The 24,213-nt window shown below is 36.9% G+C and overlaps 1 protein-coding gene across 1 annotated transcript; it reads left to right on the top strand.

Moving 5' to 3' along the window:
- Positions 1–25: 25 nt before the first annotated feature.
- RETREG3 (reticulophagy regulator family member 3) lies at positions 26–23,583 on the top strand. Its single transcript, XM_074261598.1, has 9 exons — positions 26–328; positions 10,061–10,167; positions 17,287–17,317; positions 18,280–18,406; positions 19,038–19,122; positions 19,637–19,774; positions 20,213–20,298; positions 21,340–21,472; positions 22,595–23,583. Exons 1-9 carry the CDS (start codon positions 72–74, stop codon positions 23,047–23,049), a joined length of 1,419 nt encoding a protein of 472 aa, XP_074117699.1. The 5' UTR covers positions 26–71; the 3' UTR covers positions 23,050–23,583.
- Positions 23,584–24,213: the final 630 nt, after the last annotated feature.

Raw genomic sequence — 24,213 nt, 5'->3', positions numbered from 1 at the left:
CGGCGCCTGCGCACTGTGTATTTTGTCACCTAAAGGGCTGCGGCCCCGGATGTTGTGGCTCCTGGAGGGAGATGGCGGAGGCCGAGGAATCGGCGGCTGCGGCTGTGGCCGGCCCGGAATCAGAGCCGCGGCCGGTGCCGGCCTTCAGGAGCCGCGGCGTGTTGTCGGGCGGCGGCGACCGGGATCGGCAGGTGGAGGCGGTGCAGCGAGCCTTGTTGGAGGTGCTGGGGCCCTATGAGCCGCTGCTGAGCCGGGTGCAGGCGGCCTTGGTATGGGAGCGCCCAGCGAGAAGTGCCCTGTGGTGCCTGGCCCTGAACGCGGCTTTTTGGTGAGAGATCCCACCCGGCCTCCCCCGTCTGCTCCCGACTCTTCGCTTCCAGGGCGGCCCCGAGCTCCGTCCCCTTCCTTTCCCCCGTAGATACATACACCCACTCCCACTCCCATCTCGACCTTCCTTGTGCCTGTCAGAGACTTCTCTTGGGTCATAGAGTCAGACCTGGGGGTGGGGGGGTGGAGGCCATCGAGTTGAGGACGCATTCTTTTACAGATAAGGAAGTTGAGGCAGAGATGAAGTGACTTGTCCAAGGTCACATAGCAAGTAAGGCTTTGGGTAAGGGGCTGGAATTTGAACCCAGGTCTTGTCTCCCTGCTCCGTGCTGCCCCGTTTGGCTGTTGCAGCTGAGACCAGAGAGGTGGTCATCTCCTCTCAAGAATTCTTAGCGCATTTTCATTTTACAAATGAGGAAGCTGAGGCCCAGAGAATCTGACTTGTCTGAAGTCACACAAGTAGCAAACAGCAGAAGCAGGTTCTGATGTTCTGGTTCCATATCTAGTGCTTCCTTCCCCCCACCTCCAGTCCCGCATGTTGTACCCCCACTGTAGAATGGGTGTAAGTTAAGGTCTTCCAGGACCTTTCTGGTCTTTGCATCTCCAACTTCTAGCAGGTACTTGGAACACAGCAAGCATTTAACATACATGTATACATACTCACATATATGTTTTCCAGTTATTGAAAGAAGGTTCAGGGATCTGAACTCATATATTAGACCTCTGTCTTTGACCCTACAAACTGCTCTCCCTCAAGTTGTAGAATCTGTAGAGTTAGTGTTAATCCTTAAACTCGCTTTATTAACAATTTGTGAGTTACTTTTTTACCCTTTTCAAAAGCCACTGTGATTGCAACTCTTCCATGTCCTTGGTAATTATGTAACATCTTTAAACATCTTTAGTTATTGTTAATAGGAAAGGAAACTGAGATTTGTGAAGTCAGCTGAGCTTGAAAAATATTCTTATATATACGTTGAAAAAACTACCATTCAATTTAAAGGCTTTTGACAGTGCGCAATCAGTGGAGCAGCTCTTATTGCCATGGGTAATATGGTGTCAATAACAGTGGACTTGGGTCCTTCTGTTCATTTGTTTGCAGCTTAGGTTTCTGCTGATAACCGAGAACACATTATTGACCTTTTTCAAATAGAGGAGTGCAAACTAGCTTCTGCAGAACATTGAGTAAAGTCATTCCGAATATAGAACCAAGACAAAATTTATTTGCTATTATTTTTTAAAGCTTAACTTCCCACAAACTCCTGATATAAAAACAAGCTACATACACCTCTTAGTTTTACATATTCATTTTTAGAACGTGGCTTGTAAACTTAAATAAATTAAGTAATTCTAAGCTCCATGATGTAAAAGTGTCATTGGTAACATTGAGTTTTAGCCTGATCCATCTTGGTGGGGAATCAGATTATGTCCTGTTATCAGGGCTGACTAATTTCAGTTTAGTTTGGTAGAATTGATGTAAATCAGACATTGGCAGTATTTGGGAGGATTGTAGGCAAAATTAGAAATTGTATAAGAAGACAGCTTCTCGGTGTTTTCTGAGATGTAAGTGCTCAACTATGGCCTTTTGACTATAAACTACTCTTTGTAGCAGCATCCCACCTAGGCCTGCCCTCCTCCAAAATATCTTTTACTCCAAAATACATTCTCTTCTCTTTCTCTGACTCTTTCATGTGAAATACCCATTCTTTCTCCTCCAGTAGGAAATAAATTTTATTTAAATAAATTTGTTTTTATTGAAATGAATGGTGGATAAATTGTCCCACTTTGGGAAGCTGGTTAAACCAGATACCTGTTTTTGACTAGCGTGATCCTCCTCACATCACTTCCTCCTTTTCCTATTAACAGTAAGATCAACAGTGACTTAGAATCCAACTTCTGCAGCTACCTCACAGAAATTATTTTGAAGCAGTAGATGTGGTAATGGGGTGAACAGATAGAATTTCTCTAATGGAGGATATGTGTGTATTTTAATGTTATCTTTAACTTGCTGCTTTTAGTAAAATTTACCTTAAATAACAAAATATATTTTGTCTAAGATTTCATTCCGAGCTTTCTTTGGATACTGTGAACTTTTTACAATATTTTTGTTCAGGAATTTTATTTCTGGTAACTTGTCTGAAGAATACCCAAAATATAGTTACTCATTTCATTCCTGCATACAGTAAGCAGGTGGAGAAGAGATATAGCAGAATGATGAGTGTGATTCTGGTCTTGAAAAGATCAACTGGTGTGTCCTAGGATCGGGAAGCTAGTTATACAAAGGATTCAGACATATAAAATGTAAAATTTGAACTTCCCCATTGGTAACTCCCTGAAGACCAGATTAGTTTGTGATTACAATTTGATAGAACTACTTCTTTGGGAAGTATTTTTTACTTCATGTATTTGAAATGTTCTGTGTGAAGGCTAGGATCCATAATTCAAGAAGTAGTATTCAGGATAGGTGTGAGTCTTTTTTTTTTTTTAATTTAGTTTAATTTTAAAAATTTCTCTCTCTCTCTCTCTCTCTCTCTCTCTCTCTCTCTCTCTCTCTCTCTCTCTCTCTCTCTCTCTCTTCTTTCTCTCTCACATATATGCATGGGTAATTTTACAGCATTGACAATTCCCAAACTTTTTGTTCCAATTTTTCCCCTCCTTCCCCCACCCCCTTCCCCTGATGGCAGGTTGACCAATACATGTTAAATGTGTTAAAGTATAAATTAAATGCAATATATGTATACATGTCCAAACAGTTATTTTCCTGTACAGAAAGAGTTAGACTTTGAAATAATGTACAAATAGCCTGTGAAGGAAATAAAAAATGCAGGCGGACAAAAATGGAGGGATTGGAAATTCTATGTAGTGGTTCATAGTCATCTCCCAGAGTTCTTTTGCTAGGTGTAGCTGGTTCAATTCATTACTGCTCTATTGGAACTGATTTGGTTCATCTCATTGTTGAAGAGAGACACATCCATCAAAATATATCCTCATACAGTTTCGTTGTGAGGTATATAATGATCTCCTGGTCCTGCTCATTTCACTCAGCATCAGTTCATGTAAGTCTCTTCAGGCCTTTCTGAAATCATTCTGTTGGTCATTTTTTACAGAACAATAATATTCCATAATATTAATTTACCACAATTTATTCAGCCATTCCCCAATTGATGGGCATCCACTCAGTTTCCAGTTTCTGGCTGCTACAAAAAGGGCTGTCACAAACATTTTTGCACATGTGGGTCCCTTTCCCTTCTTTAAGATCTCTTTGGGATATAGGCCCAGTAGTAACACTGCTGGATCAAAGGGTATGCACAGTTTGATAACTTTTTAAGCATAGTTCCAAATTGCTCTCCAGAATGGCTGGATGTATTCACAATTCCACCAACAATGTATTAATGTCCCTGTTTTCCCACATCCCCTCCAATATTGCACATTATCTTTCTTTGTCATTCTAGCCAATTGAGTCATCTTTTTCTTTAGAAATATATAGGATGCTGTTTATTTCTTGACATTAGAAGTTACAGAATGAGAGATAGGCACAGTTTATATAGAAGGAGGAAGTCAGAAAGAAACAGAGATCCAACATATAGTGAATTATAGCAGCACTCAGCTTAGAAATGGAAACAGTATGCTGGAGAATGGCCAAAATAACCATGCTACATGAATGTAATGGACTATTATTGTGTAATAAGAAGGTACTAATATGAGGAACAGACAAATGTGAAAAGATTTGCATAAACCTATGAATGAAATAAGCAGACCCAAAATAGCAATATATACACTGTAAAGTAAGTGAAAGGATCCAAATAGGAAGTCCAATTGAGAATAACTGAATACACCAATAATTGGAGAGCAGTTTCTTATCTTGTGGACCCTAAGCCTTGGAGAACAGATAAAGAAACATTACAGAGGGCAGAATATTATCTGCTTTGTCATGCAAATTCGATTTATTGACTGTTGTACTTAATTACTAGGGAGGATTCCTTGGTGGGGAGGTTATATTAATGTAAATCAAAAGGTATCAATAAAAGGAGGGAAAGAAAAAGGTAAATCAAAAGGTATCAATAAAAGGAGGGAAAGAAGGGAAGGGAAGGAATTAGCCTAAAACAAGTCTTAATTCAAACCAGAGAGAAATGAGTTTAAAATATTTTCTTCCTTTTCAGGTACCCAGAAATTAGGTAGGTACACAGTTGATTAACCACTAAAAGTCCTATTAGACAAGGAGTACAAAAATTGTTCTCATTGCAGAAGTCATGCTCAAAATTTGGATAGGATGCTCTTTGTAGTCATAAGGCTCTATTCTTTTTTGGATCATCATCTGCCTGTACCTGAGAAAGAACCTTTACTGTATTAGATTTCTTTCTCCTAGTTGGTACAAAGAATTAACTATACCAGTTCCTTGAGAGTGTGCTCATTCTATAAGAGCAGATGGACCGTTGTTCTCTAATTTAATCTTAGAAAGTTTCTTTGGGCACTGAGGTTAACTAATAAATCGTTGATAAATGCTTAGGAAACATTCCTTGTCTTTCTGATGGTTTTAAAAGTTTGGTTTTTAACCCTAGGGCTTGCCAAGTCTTCTATCTTATAATAGTCATGTCCAGGAACCTTCCAGCAGTGCATGCCTTTGTAGGTCTTCAGGTACATACTTGTAATTATCTTGAGGACTCACCATTGAAGATTGTGAGGCACTCCCTTCTCTTGGGTTGTGCCTGCACCAACCTAAGTGCAATTAGTGGTGAGAACAAATAAGACATAATAAATCAGATAGTGAGTTTTCTGGGAAGACCAGATTAGAGCTACTTGCTTAAGTCATGTTGTAAGTCAGTAAGTATAGTAGTGAAATACAGCCCTGGAAAAGCAAGTGGTTCCAGATTTACCAAAGTGGTCTTCTGGTCCATGCTCTTTCTAAGCAGGACTCCTACATGGAGATAGGCAGCTATTCAGGAGGCCTCTGCATTAGGAATTCATTAGGGGCTGAATTAGCAGTACACAAAGTGTTTTCCACATGAGTTATTTGAATATTCTTATAAATCTGGGTTTGTATGCCATACTTGAAGGAGTTACTGTAGAATCACCTTTAGTTGATTGTGCAGGCGATGTGAGTAAAGAAGTGACTAAGGCTAGAGCAAAATTGAAAGAACTTGCTTCATCAATTAAAAAGATTCTTTTGGACAGAGCATTCCCCCTCCCTTCTCCCCCAAGTTTAAAATGAGAATGAACTCTGCTTAGGACTACAGGTGGAGAAAAGAAGACAGCACTTTACCTATATTTTCATTTTGTACTAGAAATTGTTTTTGAAGATTTCTACTTCATGCCATCAGTACTGAACAATGTTGAGCTCTCAGTGACATGGCTTTTGGTTCTTACTGAATTGGCTTGAATTTTGTTAATTTTACAAAATTGAATCTACCATTAAATTCCATTTGTTAAAAACTTGGGATGGGTATTTAATTCCAAAAAAGATTATTTCACTTAGGGTTTTACTGTAGAAATAATACCAATTTGCATACCTGACAACTTTTTTTATTTAGAATATAATTTAATATAATATATATTATATATATATATATAATTATATATATTATATAATATATATATTATAATTATAAAAATATTATATAAAATATAATACATATATAATTATATATGATAATATAACATATATAATATAATAATGTAATATAATAAGTTTATAGAAGAATAAACTAAATCTTAGCCACGTGTATGACAGAGTAATATTTTTCTTGTCTTTTAGATTAACTATGACTTGTTTTCCAAAATGTTAAAATTACTAATGCAAAAATCTGAAGCTTGTCAAGTGTCTTTTTTTGTTGATGGTGAAGAAAGCCTGTTAGTGATTATATCATTTCCTGTCTATGGTAAAAATTCCCAACTAAAATCCCATCTTCTGCTATAAGCCATTAATCCCTGATTAGTGCCAATACTCACTACTTGAGATTACCTACCTTTTATATATTTTACATACATTTGTATGTTGACTTTCTCATTAGAATGTGAACTTCTTAAGTAGTTATTGTTACTTTTCTTTGCATTCCCACAGCTTAATTAGCATAGTGCCCAACTTAAAAGAAAAAAATGTTTTTTTTATTAACTCTTCTTAAACTAATCAACAAAATCAGAAGCTAAAACATTGGGTTTCTAATGAACTATGGTCATTCTGGCCGATAAATTAATACTTGGAGTTACTAGAGGAGATATTCTTTTTTGTTGTTGTTGTTGTTGTTATTGTTGTTGTTTTTTTTTAAGGTAATTGGGGTTAAGTGACTTGCCAAGGATCACACTGAAGTCAAATTCGAACTCAGATTTTCCTACATCCATTGTATCTTCTAGCTGCCCTCATAGATCAGAAATTCTTAACCTGGGGTTTGTTAATTTCTTTAAAAAAATAAAAAATCTTGATACCTTTTTCAGTATAATTTGTTTCCTTTGTAATCCTATGCATTTTATATTATGTACTTAAAAATTTCCTTCTACCTTAAACAAACTGCCTCTACACAAGAATCCCTGACCCAATATTATAATTAGATTAAATTCTTTAAAAGATGGTAATGATTTGGTTGATAATCTCACAGACTGAACAGTTAGGATCTGCACATTTTTCCTTAAACCAGTTGGTTAGGAGCAGCTAATGGGTATAGAGGATAGAGCACCAGTCCTGAAATCAGGAGAACCCGAGTTCAAATCTGGCCTCAAACACTTAACATTTCCTAGCTGTGTGACCCTGGGCAAGTCACTTAACCACAGTTGCCTCAGCAAAAAACAAAAACAAGAATAAACCAATAAAGATTAAAACAAAACAAAAAAAACCGGTTACTCTTAACTCAAAAAAACTTTTATCTTCCATTGTAGCTCATTACTTGTATCCAGTGATAAAATTCTTTGACAGGTAAATTTTCAGATTTAAGAAAGATGTTGTATTTTTGATTTAACCAAAATATGCCATCCTGTTATATTAGTAACTTTTTAATTGAGGAATTTATTCCAGGGGAAGAAGTAATAGGTAGAGATGAAACCGAAAAGCAGGGAAATCACTCTTTGAAAATGGTCAAATTCATCTGCCAAAATATGGTATTAAATTCATGCTGAGAGCCAAACTAATAACCCAAACTTGTCTTCTCTTTTTATGACTTTTATCTTTCTGAAAGGTTGACAGTGTACTCAAGATTGTTGGCTTTGTGCTCTCCCTGTTTTCCCCAGAATATTGTAGGATTGTGGTAACTATTTAATAAGAAAGGGCTAGAAATTTGTCTCATAGACCAAGGGTAATCTTGCTCCTGAGAAAAGTTTAGTTTCCTATTAAACAGATTTGTGAAAATGATGGGTGGGCCCACATCAAATCCCATCACAAACCAGTTGTCTTAAAATGGCCTAGATCACTGAAACACAAGACATTCTCCTTGCCACAACCTTTGGAAAACAAACCCATCTCAAGAGAAATTAACAAACATCTTTCCCCTCCTTAGAGCCTACATGGGGTTTATAAACAGCATTTGCAATTATGAATTGGTGAAGGGAAATTGTAGACAGTCTGGATTCCCTCCCTGGGTATCTCTTATTCCAATTGTTCCCAAGAGATAGAGATGGGAGCTATATATCTGCTGCTAAGACGGGAAAGTGTTAGCATCAGGGCAGTCAAAGAACTTTGAAAAATTTTTTTGTTGGCCCCTGGTAAATTTATCTGTACAGTTGATGAACTCATTTTTAGAGATTAATGGCTCTTACCTGCTCCTGAAACTTATCTCCTGTCCTCATTTTGATCTCATGTATAATTGCTCTTTTAGTTTGGTGGGGGTAAAAAAAGGTTTGGATGGGATTGTCACCAGTTAGAATGACTTTTTTACCATTTGATTCCTTCTCCTCTCCTTTCTCTCCTCATAGATTATTCACCCTCAATTTTGTAATGGGTAATAATTTGTAAAGTGAGACTATTTACAACTCATTGACTGCTTCTATTCCTTTTAATCTAGTTGTGGTCAAGTTGGTCACTTAGATTTCCAGACTCCATGGTTTCACTGTGGTGTGAGGAATTGGTAACAGTGGTTAAAATCATCTCATAATTTAGGATTGTGAAAAAATCCACAATCTGTTTAATATATACAAATGTGTTTAGAGTCTTACATTTTTTAATGCAATGTTCATTGTGGACAATAGAGAAATAAACTTTACTAATTTTAAGTAATTTTAACCTCTGAGTAAATAAAGTAAATTTTGAAACAAATTTTTACCAATTTTAAGTTTAAGCAGAAAAGAAATGTCAAGTGTTAATAATTGAAATTGATCAGGACACATCCTGATTCTAATTACCAGTAGGACAATACCTATCTCGTGGAGACATCAGGACCAGTTCCAAGAGTAAGAGCTTCAGTTACAGACTCTAGGTTAAAATTCTACCACTGACATTAACTACCTATGTAACCTTGGTAAAGTCAATTTATCTCAGTTTTTTCATTTTTAAAAGTTGACATTTGCTAGATACTTTCTTATATCCCTACAAGCACTAAAGTACGAGTCTATAACCTCCAGTGATCCTGAGGCACCAAGTATGCTCTTACCAACATTTTTGAAATAGTTCCATTCTTATGGCAAAACACAGTTTACTTTTACAAATGAAGCAATATTGTATTTAAAACAATTCAAAAGAAAAATTAAAATGAATATTATCTGGGGCAGCTTGGTGGTGCACTGGATAGAGTAACAGCCCTGAAGTCAGGAGGACCTGAGTTCAAATGTGGCCTCAGACACTTAACACTTCCTAGCTGGGCAAGTCACTAGACCTCAATTGCCTCAACAACAACAACAACAAAATATTGTCCTTAAAACTGGAATAAGTAAATAGTCCCCTCTCCCCAAAAAGGTTAGCATATATAAGTAAAAGCATAGTTCCTAATACTTAGGATGTCTTTATGAAATGCTTGTTGATCAAAAGAAAAAGTGCTGTGAAACATTTTTAAAGACTTATTGCTTCTGATATTGTTCCAGTTATAAAACATATATATAAGAAATGATTGTTAGAAGATTATTGGACATCTTTAACATGTATCGGACTACCTGCCATCTAGGAAAGGGGATGGGGGGAAGGAGGGGAAAATTTGGAACAGAAGGTTTTGCAAGGGTCATTGTTGGAAAAAATTGCCTATGCATATGTTTTATAAATAAAAAAATATAATAAAAATATTGTTTGAAATAGTATATTCAGAATAAAATCAGTTTGAAAGTACAAATTTGCAAAATTGCACTAATCTTTATATTTTGAGTAGTTTAAACAAAGTCATTTTAATAGATTTTGTAGAGGGAGAACACCAAACTAGACAATATTAAGGTTTCTTCCTTCCAATTGCTAACATTTACCCAATTCCCTGAAGGATATTCATTCAGGATTTCTGCAGTAATCTAAGAGAGATTGATAGAAATATATTTTGCTTTTCTATCTTGTACTAAGACTACTTATTGTCAAGGCAGATTTTCTTTTTAAAGCTGAAAGGCACCTCAGAATATTATCTGGTCTAATCTCCTGCCTTTGGTGAGGAAAGTCTGTAAACTTTATCAGAAGTAAATCAGATGATTTCAGTGACTTGCTTAAGGTCACATAGTTACCAAAGGAATTAGAAATCAGATCAGCCACCTCTTTCCATTGTATCACTCAGCCTTAAACGTGCATAACATTTTTCTTAATTTTGAACTAGTTACATACATTATTTTGCTCTTCCTTTGCTTGCAGGTTCTTTGCACTGACCTCCCTTCGTCTGGTGTTTTTACTTGCATTCAGCTTGATGATAATTGTATGTATAGATCAGTGGAAAAACAAAATCTGGCCTGAAATGAGAGGTGAGTTTGGAAGCATTTGGAATAATCTAATCGAGAAATTTTTTAGCTGTTTTGCTTTAGGGTAATTATAGAGTCTATTTAAAACATTAAATCAATGGCCCTCCCTTTTCTTGAACAGTAAACTATAGAAAGCTGTCTCTTTATCACGGAAACAGGGTTTTGCCTTCATTGTTGGACTGAAAGATAATTTTGAGATTTATATCGTTTTATTCATTCACTTGATATATCAGTCTTACTTAATAAAGGTGTATCATGAAATATGAATTTAGCTCTGACAACACTTGATGCTACTGAGAATACCAAAAAGTATGCAAGTTGGTTCCTTTCTAAAAATAGTTTATAATTTAATTATGGAGATTAACATCCTTTGTCTCCCAGTTAAAATTTAAATGATAATGTAAAAGTATTGGATAGGAAATACTGTGAGTCAGAAGAGATGGAAATGACTGGGCAGAATTGACAAGGAGAAGATTCATGCAGGAAGTGGAACAGAAGTTGAGGATTCAAATAGTTAGAAAGGAAGACAGGCAAGATAGTTGGGAAAAATCTTGAACAAAGACAGTACCTCTACTTCCTCACTTCCATCAGTCTTCAACACCTTATGATCTGAATTCTATCCCCACTGAACTATTGAAAAATTACTTGTTCAAATGGAAACATTGACTACTTTAATACTAAGTCCAAGAGACTTAGATCAGTCCTCATTCTCCCACTTCAGCTTTTTACACTCACCAACCTCTTTTTCTGGACATTACTTCTCTACTAATATTTCGTATCTTTCTCACTATTTATCTTCTACGAATATATGTCTGTCTTTTCCCATTGCCTTAATCTTGACCTATCTCGGTTCTATATTTATTTCTTCTGTATTCTCTCCTTTGCTGGTATCATTTATTTCCACAGTTTTAGTAATCATATCTACAGAGGTAGCATTCTAATTTGATATTTTCCAACCTGACCTTTCTCCAGAGCTTCAGACTTGCATTCAACTGTATCTTATCCACATGGTTGTTCCAATGGCACCTCAAACTCAATATGACTAGAACAATAGAGTATCTTTTCCCTTAAGTCTCTCTCTTCTCATGGCATATTTGTCAGTGGTACCCTCATTCATTCAGTCTTTCATGTTTAAAATATTGTGTTATATCTAATTTTGTCAGTTCTCATTACTACCTTTTGAATATATCTTACTATCATTGATCCCTTTCTCTCTGTTCTCTCCTCCACCTGGAGGAGAGCTCCAGGCTTTAGATTACCACCTGTTTTGACTGCTTGCCTCTTAACCTAACAGACTTTTATGCCTTTATTCTCTTCTTTCTCCAACCCATCCTTCACGCTATTTATCAAATTTATCTTATATACAAATCAATCATGTTACTTTTACATTTAAAATCTTTTAATGGGTCCTTATTGCCTAGTAATTAAAGCGCAAATTAAGCCTAGCATTCAAGGCTCTGATTTCTACTCTCTTCAGTATCCTTAAGGAATGATCATCTAGTCCTCAGCTTCTTAAATTGTTGAGTCCTGACCCCATATGGGATTTCATAACTGAATGTGGGAATCATGAAATTATGATTATCAGTTAATTTTTTATTTGAATGCTTATTTTATATACCTATATACCCATGGTCACAAAAATTTCTTGGGCAAACATTGGTCTCAAAAAACGTTTAAGAAGTCCTGTAGCCTATCCTTAAAAAACCTCTAGGGGTAGAGATCTAACTATCTTCCAAGGCAGTGCTTTTGGATATCTCTAATTATTAGGAAGTTTTTCTTAAATCATGCCTTCTCTTCATTCTTATTATTTGTGTTTTCCCTGAGGCCAAGTAGAACAAGACTCCAATTGCTTCACTGTCCTGGTCATCTTCTTTGGGATATGCTGCAGTTTATTAATGATCTTAAAATATGATCACAGGACTGAATATTTATTTCTAATATATTATTAATCTTTGGGCTTGTTTAAGACTTTGTTTATTAAATTTCAAGTCATTAGTGTCAGCTCATCATTCTGGCCTGTCAAAATCTTTTAGCGTTCTACTCTGTTGTTCAGTATTTTAGCCATTTCTCCCAATATAATGTCATCCTCAAATTCAATAAACAAATCATCCATTTCTTCACATAATTCATTGGGGAAAATGTTTAAAATAGCAGAGAGCCAAGAATAGATCACTAAAGTATTCTACCAAAGACCTATCTCTAAAGTGATATCAACCCATTTATGATTTCTTTCTGAGTCCTCTTAAAACAGTTCTGAATCCACCTAACTCCATATTATATACATCCACAAAAATAACTTTACATTGTTAGATATTTTGCTATAATCTAGGTAAACTATGTTTCCAGTACCCTATTTAAAAAAAAAAAAAAAAAGAAGAAGAAGTTATGCTAGCTTGGCATGATTTGTCCTTTTTAAGAAACAAAAAGTTTTATTGAAGCCCTTTTTTTTACAGCCATTTCCCAATAATCCCACCTCACAGAATCTTCTTATAACAAAGAAAAACAGCGAAGTAAAACTACATGACATAGAGACCAGATCTGAGCTATAAGGAAAATTTTGCATCCATAGTCCCTCATTTTTCCACTAAGAGTAGGAAAATAAGTTTTATCATCTCTTTTTTTTTTTTTTAGAACCAAAGTTGGTCATTTAATTTTCTAATTTTTTATGTCTTTTAGTATTGTTTTAATTTGTATTATTCCAGTAATTGAATACATTGTTATTCTGATTCTTTTCTCTGCATACATTTATGTTTCTTGCCATGTTTCTCTGAATTCTTCACATTTGTGTGACACAATCATATTCCATTACATTCATGTACTTGTTTGTATAACCATTCCCCCAAACAATGAGTACCCACTTTTAAAAGTGTTGCTCTATTTTGGTATGCATTGGATCTTTTGTGTCCTTGACATCCTTGGGGTTTTCCCAATGGTGAGATCAGAGGATTTGAACAATCCAGGCCTTTTTCTCAAATAAGACCAAATTGTATTCTGAAATAGCTGAACTAATTCACAGCTCCACTACTAGGGTATTAGTGTTCCTATTTTTTCTATAGCTCCTCTTTATACTGTTTCTGTCATTTGTCATCATTTTCAGTTTTATGTGTAGGAAGAAGTAATACTTTGGAATTATTTAATTCGCATTTTTCTTATTAGTGATTTAAAGCAGGTTGACTTGTGATTGTTGATGGTTTTATTTCTTGTTTTGAAAACTAAGCTTGTTTTGTGCTGAAGTGCTTTCCAGTTTTCCTATTAGTTCTTAGAATGACTTTTTCTTGATGGAATCTTACTCTTAGAAATAACTAAATCTTTTTCCATATTCTCACAAATCATACCTTTATTAATTCTGTCAGAAGTCAAAGTAAAACTCACTATCTGATGATTTGAAGATCAATCTTCTTTCTAGTTTTGAAAATCGGAAAAATATCCGCCCATTTCTCCAGGTCTTTGTCACGTCTCTTGATTGCCACATTTTTTTCACAATCATTTCCTGGTGTTTTCAGTATGCTTGTAAGATAGATTTTATCTCAGTCAGATGATTTGAATTTAGTTCTAGGTGCTCATTTATCTTGAATTTCTGCTCCTTGTTAACTATCTTTTATCCTTCCCTATTCAATGATTATTCATCTAAGTAGATAAAATTAAAAACAAAATATGAATTGAATGTCTTCCTCCTGTCTTATCATTTTTTAAAAAATCATTATTCCATCTACTCCAAGCAGTAGTCCTATCACTTCTTTGATTTTCCTTTTGCCCCTAAGATGACTAAAAAAGCCTTTTTCTGTTATTCCTAGCATTAATTTTCTTTTTTAAATAGTTTTTTATTTTCAAAACACATGAATAGATAATTTTCAACATTCAGCCCCCCCAAACCCCATGTTCCAATTTTTTTCTCCTTCCCCCCATTTTTCCCCTATACAGCAAGTAATCCAGTATATACTAAACATGTACAGTTCTTCTGTACATAGCTCCACACTTATCATGCTACACAAGAAAAATCAGATCAAAAAAAGGAAAAGAGAAGGAAAACATAAGCAAACAACAAAAAAAAAAGTGATTCATGCTCAGGCCCCACAGTCCTCTCTCTCTGGTGCAGATGACTCCATCACAATACAGTTGGAACTGGCCTGAATCACCTCCTTAGCATTAATTTTCCATATAATTCTCAGTATTAGCTTTCCTGGTGTCATTTTTATAGGATTTTATTTATTCTCTATATATCTTCTATGAATGCTCTATAAAAATATAAGTTAGTGTAGCTAGGGAATAGCTAAACAAATTGTATGAATGTATGAAATAGGATTATCATTGACCTATAAGAAACATCTAATGTGGAGAATTCACAGAAGCAAAGGAAGTTTTTTTTTTTTGGTTTTTTTTTTTGTTGTTGTTTTTATTTTTGTTTTTGTTTTTTTTATGAACTGATAGAGTGAAGTTAAGCAAACCAGGAAAACAGCATACACAGACTATAATAATATAAACAGAAAAATACAAAAAAAGAAATGGAACACCTTGTAATTTTGCCCAGGCTTGGCCTAAGGTGAGAGGTGAGAAAATGCATATCCCTCTCTTCATGACAGGACTGGGGATATGGAATAGTAAATAAGGATTGATATGGAATATTGCATATGTTGTCCGATATCATTGTCTGATAAGGAATGATATACTCATTTTGTTGAATTGCTTTTTTTCCTCTTTTTAAATCTTTATTTCAGAGGATAGCTATATTGATAGAGGAGGGAAAGTTTAAGAATTAATATAACAAAAGTTAAGATAAAATTTATGTTTTTTCATATATATTCAGTTCAATCAATCTGTTTAATATTATTTTCTTTCTTATAGGACTTATTTGTGTTTCCGAATTTCATTCTTAAAAGTTTCCAAATCGTCCTTCCTTGGTCAATTCTGCTTTAGGCAGTTGGATGCTCTTGTTCCTTCCTTTGAATCCTTTGAAATTCCAGTTTTTGGTGTGCACCAAACTCTTTGTTTTCCTCTTTTATGAACTCTTAAGATGAAGTAGCTATTTTTTCCTAAGGTTCCATCCCAGTGGCTCTTTATTGGTTAGGATCCTTTCAGGAGTAGTAATTGCCTTTGTCAGTTACTTGAAGAATGAAGTTATCATTAAAACAAGTCAAGAATTTATCAGCTGTACTAATTTTGTTAGTATATTCCAATAGTTGTCCAGATAATAGATGAAGTCCCTTGTCATGATTCTATCATGAACTTGTACCAGATTTTAAAAAAATGTTTCTCAACCAAATTCTTTTATCTTTTTCTTTTTCTGGCTCCCATAATCATGTCTTCTTAGTATATAACATTTCTTAATATATAATGCTACTCTGCTGCCCTAAAATATATGCCTTAATCACCTCACCAAGTTATTCTAAGAATCAAATGAGATTATATATAAGAAATGCTTTGCAGAATGTTCTGTATAAATGATAGCTATTATTGCTACATTTCAGTTATGAGTTCCACCCTTCCATATTTTAGTGAAACCCCTAGTTAGAATTTAATATCTATTAATTGTTAGTCAATTTATTTTACGTATATTTCATGCATTTATTTGCATATAGCTGTCTCAGTGTTATTGCAGTCTATTTTCTTAGATTCTGTTCTCTATTAATTACTGATATATTTGCTGATTCTCTTTTTCCCATTTTATACCTGTATATCTGTTTTAGCAGATAGGTAGGTAAATTTCTTCTTTGTCCTGTTTTCATTTTAAAACTCTCATGATCATAACTGCAGTTCTCTAGGACACGTTGCATTCTATCCTGTCTGGATAACTTTGCTCATGCTATCTCTACTCTCCCTTTATATATAAATCTCCTCCCTATCCCATTCCCATTTTAGAATCCTACCCATCCTTTAAGGCCTAGCTAAAATTCCACTTACTCCATAAATTTTCTTTAATTCCCTTAAGTTAGATATGATCCTTCGTGGATTTTGACTACTACTCTTTTTTTATTTGCTTCTCATGTATTATAGGTTTGGGGCAGAGAATAATAGGTATAGGTATCTTATCTCCCCTACTAGAGAAAAAGTTCCATGGTATCAAGAACAATGTCTTTGTTTAATCTTCACATTGTCTCTTAGCATTGAGCAGAAAATTCAAGTATTTGGGAGATGATGAGTAGGCTTTTTTCTAGCAGAGTAGTGAGTAATAAAATTAAAAAGTAAGATGAGAATTAGATTGTGAAAAGCTTTGAATCCCATGCCGAGGTGCTTGGACTTTAATTTTATGAATAGTGAAGAGTTATTGAAGCCTTTTGATTAAGGGGATATGCTAAAAGTATTGTTTTAGAAAAATAGTATTGTGGTAATAATACAGTCATACTGAGGGAAATAGTCTCAAGAATCTTTCGTAAATATTATCCAGAGGCCATTGCAATAGTCTTAGTGTAAAGGAATAGGTAAGTACTGAGAGAAGATAGGAAAGGATGGATGCCAGACACATTGAAAAAGAAGAGCTTGGAAAAGAAAATGATGTGATCTTTGGAAAAAGTCAGAAGAAAGAGCCAGGTGGAAGCCTAGAGTGGGGGATGGGAAAGATGATGAATTTGGTTTTATATATTTCAATGTAATTGGTAAAATGACCATTTAAATATATGTGCTGTGAAGTACTGTCAAGGCATCAAAGTAGAATGTCTAGGTTGACATTTGGAGTTGTGGGACCAAAGGTTAGGAAAGAAGTCAGAGGTAGAGAGGGAGATTTTGTGAGATGATGCTTAAAGGTGCTGATCTAACTTGATTATGTGTTGGCAGCTTATTAGCTAGGCAAATAAGAGATGTGTGAACATATACATTATACAGACATGGTGCTAATGGACCTTTTTCCTTTTTTATTGTTAGCCTTCATCTCCTGCAAATTTAATTGCAGAATAACAAACTCTTTTTTTCATTTTGGGTTTTCTGGAGAAGCAAATAGGCTTAGATTAACATAGCCTTGTATCTAGCTCCCTAACTTATAACTTGGTGACTCTGTTGTATTTGCTGTTGTATTTTCCCAAAACCTATTAAAACTTGAGTTGTCAAGCTAATAGAGCTTGACAACAGCCTAACATTATCATGTTCAGTTTTTCCTACCAACTAATGCTGATGTTTGTTTTAATGTTGTAGTGGCAAGACCCGACGCATTAGACAATGAGAGGTATGAAAAACTAATTAAATCCCTTTTCATTGATCTGATTCATTCTGAGAAATGGTGTTTGATTCTTTAATGACCTTGCTCTCCAGATACACACTGTAGAATAACAGACGACTTTTTTTGTTCTAAATAAGTATCTTTGGCATATCTGAAATTCAATCAAAACATACAGAAATATCCAATCTCATTTGATCTTTGAAACAGGTTTTTCAATAGGAAACATTTTAGTGTGTGGCACTTCAGCAGTTTAATAGATAGAGGGAAGGGGGCAGATAGTAGATGCATTACTCAGCTACAGGGTGACATTAGAAAGGTATCAATATTATGTCTCCTGACATTTTTATACTAGGCCATTTAGTGTATTATGTGACCTCTGGCTTTTAATGTTGTCAGAGAACACATTGCTTTCTAGCACTAATAAGCCAAAGATAACTCTTGTGTCTATAGTGTCTGCTTTCATTATTGATTTCATTCCCATCATCCATCTGATCCCAGGAAGATTTCTGTGGTGTGATTTATTTTGATTTTATTTTATTTTCCTTACACACCACCAGTTGCCTCCATTTCAGCAGTGTTGGTATCAGATTGTGTGTTACTTTTATTCTTGTACTGCAATCAAAATGGTTTGCAAAGGCTCAAATACAAATGGGAAAATAGTATGAAGAGCTCTGGACAGGGTGGAAGGTTTACACATGCAGCCTGGGCTTCTTGCTCACCAGGTAGAGGGTTGTTGGAACAAGTTCATTATCCTGCTTCTCAACTTCAAGTTTCAACCTGTGAGCTAAGAAAAAAGCCCAGCTTGTCAGCATGTAGCCATGCTGCATCTTCATGGTACCTGGGGGTTGGCCACTATCCAAGCCCAATTTAAAACCTAGAAAACATTAGTTAGCATTTATCCTAGTCCTCAGTACAACTGGGGAATCCCCTTCCCCCTCTATTCACAGATCCCCTTCTTTCTTCTGTAGCTGGGGCTTTGTACACCCTCGGCTCCTTAGCATGCCTGAGCTCTGCCACCATGTAGCCGAAGGCTGGGTTAGTGGGACCACATTCATAAGGAATCTCTTGCTTTTCAAAAAGCAAAACCCAGGCAAGGTAAGACCCTCCCTCCATTATTCTCCCTTCTTTTACTACTCCCAGCCCAGGGTTAGAAACCTCCATTTGACGTAGCCTTGTTACTATTAAATCCTGTCAGGAAGATTTATTAAAGGGTTTATTAAACCCTAAGAGGAACACTGTCATCCAGGAAGGACAAGGCAGTGGCAGTAGTAGAAGCAAAGAAAGGTGGTGGGGCCAGGGGCCAAGACTCCTGGTGGTTTTTGACATTTAGATTGAACTCACAGTAGTGCCATTTTCCTGTTTCTAAGCAAGAAAGCATGTGTGTGTGCATTCTGTGTTGTGTGTAAGGTTACTATGGTGGGAGGGGGTTGTTTGTTTGTTTTTTCCTGGATCAAAAAAACCACAAACAACCTTGTGCTTTTAAGAAAGCATTTTTTGGCTGAGTCCTATTCAAACAAATGTCTTAATGTGAAATGTAGCCCTGTGAAGTTAGCAGCATAAAAAGGGAGTTTGAATAGCAATTATAAGCCCTTCTTCCCCTACCAGTAACATCCAAGCATCATCAGATCTGACATGTCCATTGCTTGATTCATGGATCAGCATTACCTCAGCCTGGCCTTTCCCTCTGTATCAGAAACCTAATGCTTTTTTTCCCTGGTATCCCCAGTTCTGCCTGTTAAGCTGTGGTTTCCTGACCTTTCTGGCTGTCCTGGGCCGATACATTCCTGGACTCCTGCTTTCCTACTTACTCCGTAAGTTTTACACATAGCCTTGCTGGCAATAACTCTATTCACAGATTCCCCCAATCATAACTGACCCTTCAGTCAGAGAGAAAGCTGTAATGAATTCATATCCTTAAGGAAGTGACCTGGAGTAACTATCTCTATAGGTCCCTATGGAAATAAAGTTTTTCTCCTAGTGATTCAGCCAACAAGCATTTGTTAAGCATGTATCATGTGCTAGGCCATGGTAGGTGCTAGGGATAGACAAAAATGAAAGCATTTATATTCTGTCAGGGGAGACATCATGCACACATAAAGTACATATGAATAAATACAAGGTCAGTATTGGGGGAGGGGGTAACACAAGGTGCAGTTATGAGCAATCCCAAGTACATTTGATAATTCCAGAAAAAATGTGCTAGAAAATGCAAAAACATCTCTAGTGCGACTTCGGCAACATAGGATTGCAACATTATGGGAAAGAAATTAAATTTAATTTGTATAGCTTCCTCTATAATTTGCCATTTGTTATGCTTTTTTCCAGTTCTTTCTCTCCTTCTGTGGCCCCTTGCTGTGTACCACAGACTGGGACATCGATTGCACATGAAGCTAGAGCCAGTCCTGCAGCGGCTGGACTTCAGTGTCCATGGTTACATGATGTCTAGGCACAGAGAAAGGCAGCGTAAGTATCCTGAGGTGGTTTGATTCCTGTTTGGGGCAATATAGGGATAAGAACAAGGTGACAAAGATTATGTTTTACATGTCTGCGATCACCTTGGAGGTGGATAATAGAAAAGGTGAAGTTGATATTCCATGCCAGATTAGACCTTACAGCCATACCCATACAAATCATCCCACCCTGGTGAGGACCTGATTAACAGATCTAAATGGTGCAGGAAAACAAGCTTCTCCACTTCAGTTATGCTTGTTTTCCTGCTCCAGCTCCTCCTGCCCCACCAGCTCAGCAGCTGCCCCCCTGGGCCATCCTCACTGCTCTGTGTACTGTTCAGATCAAGGAACCTCTCCTTGGCCTGCTCTGGTTTCACATCTTGGAAGCCCAGTAACAAATGTTCACCAGAAAGCTTGGGATGATGGCCTTTTCTTTTCTGTTTTCATACAGTTCGACGTGCTCGAGCCTTGCACCCTGATGGTGCCGAAGGGGACAGTAGTGATAGTGAGGAGGAGCTAGCTGCTTTCTGTCCTCAGGTAATATATTAGACTTTTTGTTTCCTTATCATTTGATACCTTATGTATAGGCAACAACTCTGCTTCAGATTTTTGATGTGCTTTGGGCACCGTCTGACTTAAGCCCAGAATAGACGAGGAAGGCTACAGTTGTGTTTGGCCCTTTGTACTTGGACTCCTATTTGAGCCTGGTGACTAGTGCAGTAGCTCCCTCATACACTTATATCCCTATGCTTCAATCATAGTATCTCTGTGGAAGCTTTACCTCAAAATAGGTTGTCTTCTTCCCCTCCCTCTTTACCCAAATGATTTTCAGATCAATCAATATGCTCTTGGCAACCTCTGGATACTGATATTCTCTAGAGATGTTATTACAGAAACATATGATCCATGTCTTCAATTCTGTCTTTCAATTGACTTCTCCAGGAATGAGATCTAAGAACACTTTCCCCAGAACTTAGCCTAAAACTAAGGTGCTTGAAAAAGGATGGTCTTAAGATTTATTGGCTACAGATATGTGGGTGGTGTTTGCCATTTTTACTTACATTTCCATTATCTCAAACCTGGTCTTCACTCTCTGGTCTTACGGTTATGAGTCTTTCTAGTAAGCATAACAATCTCTGAGAACTATACCTATTGTCTACTCTTAACAAGTGATTATTTTCTTTTCTTATACTCTTTAGTGTTTTTATTTTTTTTAATATGTTAAAATATATGTTAAGTACAATATATGTATACATATCCATAGTTATTTTGCTGTACAAGAAGAATTGGACTTTGAAATAATGTAAATTTAACCTGTGAAGGAAATAAAAAATGCAAACGGACAAAAACAGAGATTGGAAATGCTATGTAGTGGTTCACACTCATTTCCCAGAGTTCTTTCGCTGGGTGTAGCTGGTTCTATTCATTATTGAACAAATGGAACTGATTTGGTTCATCTCATTGTTGAAGAGAGCCATGTCCATCAGAATTGATTATCATATATACTATATTTATATATATGTTTAACAAGTGACTATTAATAAGATTTATCTGTTTGTTTGTTTTTTTCCTCTTAAGTTGGATGACTCCACTGTGGCTAGGGAATTGGCCATCACAGACTCAGAACACTCAGATGCTGAGGTCTCCTGTACAGATAATGGCACATTCAATCTTTCAAGAGGTCAGACACCATTAACTGAGGGATCAGAAGGTGAGGCACTGCTCAACACTTCCCCACCTCCACACACACCCACATCTCCCTTTATCCTGACAATGGCTTGATCCACTAGCTCCTCTAATGGAGTGGACTGTCACCCAAGCTAGTAAAAGAGTAATATCACCTGACCTCTTATTTTAGGACTAAGTGACTTGGGAGTTTCCAGGTTATAGTACAGCAGGCAAAAGTTAGATGTGACCAAAGTCAAGGTATAGGCTAAATGGCTTTTAGAAACTTTTGATCTTTTAGCCTCCAACCCCTGAGTGTAATTCTTCTGTTAAATTCCTATTTTGGAGGTGATTGTATTTTTTCTTGGAGATCTTGTATGAGTAAGCAGAGGGAGCACAGAAAGACTACTTTGCCCAGAGCATCGTCTATCCTAGGGCTTCTTAAACTTTTTCCACTTATGACACCTTTTTCACCCGAGAATTTTTTTTCTGGAGAAATTTTTATGTAACTCTTGAGTATATAAGTATATAGAATAAATATATACATCAAGCATTTACAAATAATAAATCCTAATTTTGCAGCCCCCATATTCACAGTTTAAGAAGCTTTAATCTATTCAAATCTCTAAGTAGAAGAAAGGTAACCAGTTAAAAGACTATGAATTTACAAGTTAAACTCTTCGGTGGGTATGGTTTCTGATTATATGTAATTGGTTCTCTTCAGAGGTGCGGGGTAATATGGAAATGGGAAACAGGAGCAGGGATCAGCAGCCATTTTTCTTTTCTTTTTGGCAATTGGAGTTAAGTAACTTGCCCAGAGTCACACAGCTAGGAAGTATTAGGTGTCTGAGATCAGATTTGAACTCAGGTCCTCCTGACTTTAGGGCTGGTACTCTATCCACTGTGCCCCCTAGCTGCCCCCTCTTTTCTTTTTTTAATTACAGCTTTTTATTTTCAAAATAATATGCATGGATAATTTTTCATTGATTCTTGCAAAATCTTGTGTTCTAAATTTTCCCTCCCTTCCTTCCCACTCTGTCCCCTAGATGGTAAGTAATCCAATATATGTTAAACATATTAAAAATATATGTTAAATCCAATATATGTATGCATATTTATATAATTATCATGAGCAGCCATTTTTCTGATTCTTCCTTATTCTCCTTAGACTTGGATGGTCATAGTGACCCTGAGGAATCATTTGCCCGAGACCTTCCTGACTTCCCTTCCATTAATGTGGATGCTGCAGGCCTGGATGATGAGGATGACACCAGCATAGGGCTTCCCAACCTTGCCTATCGTTCCCCTTCAGGAGCTGAGGAGTCCTCAAGGGCAACTACCAACCAAGATGAGGCTGCCCTGCCTGAGCTTTTACTCAGCAGTCTTCCCACAGGAGCCAACCTCACCAGCAACCTTGCCAGCCTAGTCTCCCAGGGTATGATCCAACTGGCTCTGTCAAGGGCCCAACAACAGGCACCCCCTGCTGCCCCTCAGAGAGCTGCACGAGGCTTCCTAAGGGCCCCCAGCTCTGACCTGGACACTGATGCTGAAGGGGATGACTTTGAACTGCTAGATCAATCAGAGCTCAATCAACTAGATCCTTCAAGCTCTCGGAACCACTGAGGCACATCCTCTTTTGGGAAAATGCTTTGTGGTTTTGGTCTTTTTCCCCCCCATCCCACTGGGGATAATGGAAGGGATCCGAGTCCCACCTCCCAAATTTGATTATCTGTGTACATTGTTGGCTACCCATTGGGGCCCCTGCTTAGAGAGGGTACTACCTTATCTCTAGCTGGACACCCATTTATGAGCTCAAGAGTCATAGATGATGGAGGCCAAAACTCCTTAAGTGAAGATTCTAACATACGGATAATACTTATTTTGCTGGGAACAAGAGAGTTTGATGAACTGGACCCTGGGACACATTATCCCAGTTTCTCTCTAATGGGATGATGTTTGCTACAAGGTGTGGGTGCTCAGGGACCCTGCTGTAAAACAACTGCCCCTCTTACTTCCTCATCCCATCCCTTTCCTTAAAGCCAAAGTGTGGAATGGCTCTTAACCGCAGTGGGGTGGTGCTAGAAGTTCCTGGGGGCAGCTGCATTGACTAGGAAGGTTTCATTGCTCTGTCTCATAATCATGATTTGTTTTTTCTAAGTAAGCTTGTCCTTGATTCTGTAGAGCAGGCTTGCCCTACTACCACTTATGGCCTTGACTCCAGTACCCCAAAAGACTGCTCTCAAGAAAGAGGGACTGAAGGAAACAGTGGGGGTGGGGGAGTGGGTAGCAAGATCTCTGCTAGAATTGCTGGTTGTGCTTTGGAGGGTTCTGGGTTTGCTCCCCAGGTCTTTTCAGTTTATGTCAGTCTTTGGAGCTTCCTACTTGTTTCCCTGCTAATCCTTCATTTTAAGCACTAACCTAAATAATGAGCAAAGCAATAGCCATTTCTGAATTTCTTTCCTATCCTTCCTCTTCATCCTTCCCCCAGCCATATATGAACAACTCTATGGGGCTTGGCAAAGTAGCACTTTAAATGGCCCGGTGGCATTCATTCAGTTCTTGCACCAACTCTCTAGATCCATGTGCCAGCCTCTGCATTATTTGTTTTTACTTTGACTTGTCTCTAGCTTTGCTAGGGACTTCATCCAAGGATGAGTGCAGTTGGAATGAGTATTTTTCAAGATGCAGCCACTTTTGTCGACAGGATCTTTGCCATGCTATAATTCCTTTTTGTAATCATTCAAGAGACAGATACAAGCCACACAACTTTTTTTTTTTTTTTTTTCC

Source organism: Sminthopsis crassicaudata, chromosome 4, assembly GCF_048593235.1.
Source record: "Sminthopsis crassicaudata isolate SCR6 chromosome 4, ASM4859323v1, whole genome shotgun sequence".
In the NCBI taxonomy this organism is placed as follows: Eukaryota; Metazoa; Chordata; class Mammalia; order Dasyuromorphia; family Dasyuridae; genus Sminthopsis; species Sminthopsis crassicaudata.
This window is presented reverse-complemented; position numbering and strand designations above follow the sequence as displayed.